General features: G+C 41.0%; 1 protein-coding gene across 3 annotated transcripts; it reads right to left on the reverse strand.

Annotated features, from left to right (window-relative positions):
- Positions 1 to 4,726: 4,726 nt before the first annotated feature.
- On the reverse strand, positions 4,727 to 7,817 carry buc (bucky ball). Of its 3 annotated transcripts, none has more exons than XM_057334641.1 (7): positions 7,706 to 7,817; positions 7,578 to 7,631; positions 7,346 to 7,501; positions 5,719 to 7,260; positions 5,544 to 5,642; positions 5,361 to 5,465; positions 4,727 to 5,290 (listed from the first exon to the last, which is right to left on the reverse strand). In XM_057334641.1, exons 2-7 carry the CDS (start codon positions 7,582 to 7,584, stop codon positions 5,259 to 5,261), a joined length of 1,941 nt encoding a protein of 646 aa, XP_057190624.1. In that variant the 5' UTR covers positions 7,585 to 7,631; positions 7,706 to 7,817; the 3' UTR covers positions 4,727 to 5,258. The 3 variants fall into 3 exon arrangements, with proteins under 3 accessions (XP_057190624.1, XP_057190625.1, XP_057190623.1); XM_057334642.1 differs by having other exon boundaries at positions 5,719 to 7,257; positions 7,760 to 7,808; XM_057334640.1 differs by having other exon boundaries at positions 7,760 to 7,808.
- Positions 7,818 to 8,041: the final 224 nt, after the last annotated feature.

The raw sequence follows: 8,041 nt of genomic DNA on the forward strand, positions 1-8,041 counted from the left end.
ATTGAGCTTATAACAAAGGGGCTACAGTATGTAAACAAAATGTATTGCTATAATTTGATACTTATTTTGAATGTGAATTTAACATGTTATCGCCATTATACTGAAATCAGGGTAGTTTGTTTCGTTGCCACAACATGTTGTTCTTTTCAATGGGCAGCACAATCCACTTTCAGCGGTTATTTATGTGCACGCACACCGTGGGTGCAAATTTTTCATTGGTTGAACTGATTCCTCTTACAAGCAACAGCAAAATGTGACCTAGTTTAGTCGAGCCCGTAGGCAAAACCTCTGAAACCTGCATGACTATTATCATGCATGAAGCTGACCGGTGAATGACAGCCCCAAACCCCTCCAGCACTCACGCTTTCTTCTGACCTTAACAAATTCAGAGCTTCAAAATATTTCAAAAAATTGATGGGGGCATTGCTTTCCTTCAGGTACTGTACAGCTAATCTGCATTTTAATGGGTTGGCTTAATGCTTGGCACTAAAGGAGCAATATTCAAAGCAAAAGGAAGTGTGCCGATGACACAAATGTCAATCACCTCGAGCGAAGATTTAACAGTTGTCAAGTGACTATTTGACAAGTTAAAATTTAATGACTTGTGTCCAACTTCTCAGCATAAACAGACGGCCCAGACATCTTTCTACACATAGTGAAATAATGTAATAACTTGCTTGTGTAACCATGATATATACAGTAACAAAACAATTATTTGTAGTTAAAGAAACAGTTCACCCAAAAATGTACATTCTGTCATCTTTTACTCACCATCATTAACTTCTGTCTTAAAACCCAAATGACTTGTGTTTTATAGATATATGAAACGGCACATTAACTATATGGAATACTTTTATTAAGCTTTTATGGTGCTTGGCAGCCCCGGTCCCCATCCACTTTCTTTGTATGAACGTGCTAAACTTTTCCTTTGATGTTCGGAAGAAAGAAAATCACACAGGTTTAGAATGACACGAGGGCGAGTAAAGGATGACAGAATTGTCATTATTGGATGAGCTATTCCTTTTATAAATTCCGTTCTTCTCTTTCAGGTTTATGGGTTATACTATGTGAGTAATTGGCCTTTCATCCCCTGAGAGGAAAAATAATTAATAATGCAATTAAGCTTGCTATTGTGACATGAATGGACACCCCTGAGGGGGTTTTATTATTATATGCACATTATCTTGCGAAGTAGAAGCAAAAGGATTTCTCTGCCAACCTAAACACATTACAGCAATCCCATAAAGACACGTTAGGGACGTACAGATATCAATACATTGCTAATAAATCAAAAAAGGGGCATTACAAAAACGTACAATTATTTAATCATCCTGAAACTCAAAGTGGAAAAATGTCTCATTTGAAAAGTGCACCCAACATTAAATAAACCCAGAGTTTTATTATTCATATTATGAATCCAAAGGTTGCAATAGAAAATTCAAGGGCTTCATGTAGTTCTTGTGAGACATTTTCCTCGCTAACTAAATATCACATTGTATAATTTCCTTCAGCAATTCTGGTACAGCACGCAGGGGAGAAAATGTGCCAATCTATTAAAGGTCCTGTGGGCAAATTTACTAAATCACATGAAATCGTTCTGTAGGTGTAACCTTGACAATGTGTCCTTGGATTTCTCACTTTTGCATGTACATCAATCTCTCCTTTTCTGCTGAGCAAGCTGGCTTTCACCTGCTGTCTTTTCCGAAACGTAGAATGTTTTCTTTTCACTACAAATTGCATCATGATATTATCAATTTGTAAGACTAGTCTTATCAATCTCAGCATTAATGACAAGTAAACATCTCAGGGTCACTTTGTGAGGTCCAATGTCTGGAGAACTGAGACACTGAAACAAGCAGGTGCTGTAAGGAACTGTCAGCTGCACACCATGGCGGACCATCAACCTGATGGATGCAGCGGAATCAGGGGATTTGTCAGAAAGGGGGGAAAGAAAAGGGGGAAAATGAAAATTGTCATTTAAAAACTGAGGCAGTGTGCCCAATCTCAAGGGCAATGCGCTAAGTTAAGCAGGTGGGGAGGGTGTAGCTCTGGGAGGTATTTGTGCATGCCCTTGGCCTTTACTTTTTGATACCTTTTTTTAATTTGCAACATAGGATGCCTGTGGGATGTTTGTTTTGGGATACGCACCTCAAACATTAACCTATGTAAACGATGCAGAAATCTGCAACGTCCCTAGGCAGCTCCCAACTGATGCAGCAAACTGCAAAACAGTACATTGAAATCACACAGATCTTTGTTGGTGGTTATCTTTTAAAACAAACATAGCAAACACACTATACTCCGACAGCTTGAAGAATCAGATAAGCATTTAACTTTGTACTAAAACACAGTCAAAACAGGTGTGAGATTAACAGAACCCATGCACTGATTAAAGTACAATGACTTCATCTTCAACGTCCGTCCTCAATATTATCACACACACTTGTGTTAATAAGAAACCACATCTTGAGGGAAAAGGGCACTGCGGAGTAGATCAACAACCATCTGATAGGAAAGCACTGAGATGAGATAATATCAATGGATTTTACAAATCAAGACCCAAGGACACGGTAAAAGTCAAAGAGCTTTGAAAACTGCATCAGATATCATCATTTCGTTCAAATTGAAGATGTAGTAGGGCTGCTCGATCATGACAAAAATCATAATACGATTATTTTGGCCAATATTGATACAATATTGATTATTTAACATGATTACTCATTAACTTTTAAAACAACATAGAAAAAAAACTTGGCTTTTAAACCGTGTATTCAAATGAAAAATAATTGTAAAGAAATAGCACAGCTGAACCACTGTAAAGGAAAGGGGTGCGCTGTGGATTTATGCCACAAGAAAAGAGAGTATCCTTGCAAAATGGAATGTGGGACAATAATCGTTTTACCTTGATTATTATTATTTTTTAATTGTTGAAGGCCAAAATTGACGATTACGATCAATTTTCGATTAATTACACAGCCCTACTCTGTAGAGAGGTTGTGCTTCAAAAGGATAACCCAAATATTTTGCAGACTGTGGCATGTATGAGCATTATCAGGGCAAGTCAGCTTTAGACAATCATACTGTAGTTGTTCTTGGCTGCGCATTATATCAAAGTGTGCTGCCTATTTAGAGCATCACACACTCGGAAAGACCCTTGATAACCAACAAATCCGGTCTAGGTAGACGGCACGCTATGTTTTGAAACGCAGCCATTGTGGTTTCTCTTAACAATCAAAACAAGACGTCAAAACAACCGGAACAGGGACACATGCAGTTAACCCTGCGTGCTATGAGTGTTCCTATCGTACTACACTGCTGCAATCAAATAATAAAACACGCTTCCATACGTGCATATAGCCACTGTACGTCAGACGCCGTCACTTGCAATATATTACATAATTTATCGCTGGTCAGATTACGAAATTGTGGTATTTAAGTAAACGAGGGTTAAACTTGTTTTTTTGTTGTTGTTTGTTTGTTTGTTTTCTTTTTACGAGCAAAAGGCTGAACCCAATACTCGTTCTTGACAAAGTTGACATAAGTCAAGCGCACTTTACGACACTAGAAATGAAAGCATGCATCAATGTATCAACACGGAGCGCAAACGGATTTTGTTTGTTATAAACTCTGTGAATCACATGAGAGAAAATGTTCCATCAGCCTAAACTTTGTGCGAATACAAGGTAAGCACGAGAGGCAAATAAGTTTTTGCTGCTTCCCTTCAAGGACAAAAACAAACGACTCACCTTTATGAAGCTCGAGACGTGTTCTTTTATCAGTGCGATGGGAATGGTATGCACGCAAACCAGCCTCATCTCACACTTCTCTCCTGTGTGCTTCAAAGACTGTACTGTAAACCTCGCCTGCTACTCCCACAGCACAGCCAATAGCCAGCCACCTCTGCGAATGAGACAGCCAATAGAAAAGCCGTCTAGCCCCATTGCCGCGCCCTCGCATAAACGCAAGTAAAAAAAAAAACAACAACAGGTCTGGGCACGAAAGTATGAGGTTGTTTTGCGCGATAAACGAGATTAACATGTCAAGGATTCGTACATAACGGCAGCAAACAGAATTATTAATCCCAGAAAATTGTTTTCGTTTATAAGCGAGTGCTAGTGACATTAAACCGAAACTAACGTTCTTGGCCAAACACGTCGAGCACTAACGTTGATATTTTAGTATAAGTTTCGAGCCATTCTCACAGCCAAACTATGATTAAACGTAGATGAATCCGGTAACTCTTTAAACGTCAAAGGAACAACATATCGCATTGCCAAATTAGACAGATGAAATATTTCAAGAATTTATGACATTTGGGTAACTTTATTTTTTGCTTATTCCTGTCTACTATTATTTATATAGGAAGTAAATGTCAAATCTATAGTTTTGAGGAAATCTGTGACCCACCATTACACTGAGAGAAACACTTGATTTACTAATGGGTACACATCACACAAGCCATGTCCAAGGTCTTTAAAACACCAATAACCAAGATGCACAAAGCACAGAACCCATTTGTAAACAAAACCCCAATTTTTGCCTGTAGATACACACAGTGAAGACCAATCTATCTTAGGTTCACAACCAACTGAGAAACTGGAATCGTAACAAGTCCCCCACTAAACATCTGGCCTCAAATTAAAAACATGTGGACGACGGCGCCAAACAACGCACCACCTAGAGAGGGGAAAATCGTTTAAATACATCTTCCAGACACAGATAAAGTGCAATGATACTTTAATGACACAATAACACTGTACAGCTACATGTAGCAACATTACACTGCAATGTATAAAAATGGCATGGTAATAAAAACAAAAGACATCTGGACTAAGAGCAGCCAAACTGTCCATTTTATTTTACAGCTTCCCCTTTTCCCTTTTTTTGCATCACCCCTTAACCAGCTGCATCTCCAGTGCCCAATATTTGAAACTGGTCTCAGTGGACCATTCCTTGACCATATCAACATTCAGAGCTCTCACGATGATGCGCAAGAGCTACACCACATCAGAAAGAGGTCATGCGGGCATGAGATAAGGCATGGTCCAAAGAGAGCAGTCCAGGTCTAGATTAAGATGAATGCATTCAAAAATGAATTGCATTCAAAATAGAAAATGAACTTGAGCGTTGGAAATGCAGCAAGGTGTACATCACTGTCATACGTTTTCAGTTACATACAGTAAAGAACAGTGTCCATGTGTACATTTCATGGTGCATTTTACACAATACATTTAAGTATTACAGCAGTGCATAATGGTTTAGTATCTTGTGCCCCTTTTCTTCATAGCACCTGATGGGATAGACATTGCAGGTCAACATGAATGCACGGCAATTTGATTAAAATAAAAATAAAATATTACCTCTGCCCCTCTGGCAGTAGGTGAAATCTGTCTCACAGTTATCATAATCACTTCTTAGCCTCTGCTGGAGGAGAGTCTTACAAGGCCTTCTCAATGGCGTTCTCCCTTTGAGAGAGGAGTTAAAAAAACACTTGCAGTGAATAGTTGAAATTCTTGAGGTTCTTTACAACGCAAGCACACTACCTTGATCTTGAGACCCAGTAACTTGCCTCCAGGACCTTGGCTTTGCACCACAGCTTGCCCAGGTCTCTTGGTCAGGCACACCCTCTCGCCATTGTCGATCTTCAACAAAAAAACAAGTCCCATGCATTTTGTGATAGCATTAAATGGCAAAGAAATAAAATAGGTAAACCCTTACCAATACAAGGCCAGCACAAGGAACCCTTCGGAGTTCTCTTATCTGCTTTAGCCAGAGGGCCATGTTCCTCACAGCAGTCCCCTTTGGGATGCACCCGAACCTGCTCACGCAGCTCACAGCTTTCCTGTCCCTCACATACCAACTTTCTGTGTCTGTGCTTGGCACAGTGATGACCACATAGGGGCAGTGCATGCCTGCTGCAACCCTTCCTCTTGGACACCCTTGGAGACTCACAATTACTCCGAACCTCTCCTTCAATGGCATACTCACATTCTTGATCAGACACTTCATTGGCGAGGTCACGTTCAGAATGGCTGCAGTGTTCTGGCAATTTGCACATTTGTACCTCATCCTGCAAGCTCGAGCCACAACAGGCACATGTTTTCTGGGAGACAAAGCAAGGTTTCTCTGCACTCAAGAGCTCTTTTCGAGAGCGAACCTGCACCTCACTGGTTTCAGCCAGTCTGCCTCCACTCACATACACGTGTCCAGGAATGAGCTCGAGATCCTCTGCATCGGTAGAAAATATTTCATCTCTCGAGGAGAGCTCATCTATGGATGGACTCAGAACACTCTGGCGCTCTTGGACCACTTGAGGGTAGTAGCTAAAAGAATATGCACCGCCAATGGCGGACAAGTAGTTTTGCGCAGACAGAGTAGAAGGAGACTCAAAGTACACAAGTGGATCAATCTCTCGTTCAAGACTGAGGCCAGTTGTTGCCTTGTTGCAGGGCAGGCGGAGAATTTGATGAGGCAGTTCAAAATCTTCAGACAAGTTTATCAGAGGTTCTGCAGCCGCAGCTACATCAGAAGAAATATTCTGTACCTGCTCAAAATCAGAGGGCGCATCACCACGCAAGTCAGGTATCTCAAAATCATGGCTCTCTGTTGGACCTGTAGTGCTCATCACACCACTACAAAACACATTGCCAGTGGTACTGGTTGGAGACTTGTCATTTTGGCAGGACGTTTCATCAGAAACACTCTGTTGGTGGTCATCTCCCACAACATCCTCTTCCTCGTGGACTGAGGAACTGTCAAGAGGCAGGACATCTGATAACACACATTCATCCAGTCTGCCCTGGCTAGACTCACCATCATATGCAGAGTCACTGTAGGTTGTGGGCCTGACTTGATTAACCAGTTCCTCCTTGCCTTCCTGACAAGGAAGTTCCAACTTGGACTCTTCATTTATAGATATCAGCTTCTCTCCCTGAATCACGTCAGGGGTAGAGGAGACCACCACGTTAGCCCCTTTGTCACCTGCTTTTTGTTCACAGACCTTGAGACTCTCAATTTTGTCCATCAGTTTGTTGACTGAATCACTCGGATCGGTTTGGACTTCAGAACAGGCGGTTTCCCGCTGCATAGCCGCATGCTGAAAGTGGTGGCGGACTCGCAAGTCATACGAGGCAACTGAGGGAAAGTGAGGGTTGATTCTTCTGTAATCAACTGGCTGCACGGGTGCATGTGGAATCACGTACCCAGGGTACTGCATAAACTGATAAGGGGCCATGTAAGGCCGACTATAATGCAAAGCTGCTGAAAAAAAAAAAAGACAAATCTATAACCAAACCAGTCAGAAAACAACAACAAAAATAAGCATTGCCTTAAACAGTGAACTTACCTGGCCCTGGAAACCCATAGTGTCCATAGGGATTCATGGGCCATTGATACATGTAATAAGGCTGAGATGGTGGATGAACATAGAAAAATGGTCTGGTGTGGTTTACTGGATGGTGAGGTTGCCCAACTCCCATTGATTGTGAAGTGTTATTCATTCCTAAACCCCAAGAGGTACTTTATTGCTTTAACAGTTAAACAAGAATTTACTAAAAAAAAGAAGTTGACTCGTTTACCTTCCATTCCTTGTGAAGAGATAAAGACAGCACAGGATACAAAACACTGCAATACTGTAAAATGCATATAATATTGTAATATATTAAATCAAGCACACCGAAAAGCAAAACAGGCATGGCAGACTTACTATTAGGGGCACATGATGTACCACAGATAATTTCATTACTCAGGAATCACTAACCTTATGTGAAAGTGACAAAGTGGACTTTATTGTGCATAGAGCGAGAGCAACAAACTCTGTCGTTAAAGCTTTGCATTTTTTATTTATACGTTTCATACACATATCCCGAGAGTCACATTAATGCAATTAACGGATGACAGCAGGTGTGTCCAATCTATCCACTTTAGGGGCGATCGACTTCATACGGCGCTGCGCAGACCGTTCGATGAATGACAACAAAATACCGCGAGAGCTAATGAAAAGCATACGGAACAGTCTGTTCTCGCGGTATTTCGATGTTAA

Source organism: Triplophysa rosa, linkage group LG5, assembly GCF_024868665.1.
Source record: "Triplophysa rosa linkage group LG5, Trosa_1v2, whole genome shotgun sequence".
In the NCBI taxonomy this organism is placed as follows: Eukaryota; Metazoa; Chordata; class Actinopteri; order Cypriniformes; family Nemacheilidae; genus Triplophysa; species Triplophysa rosa.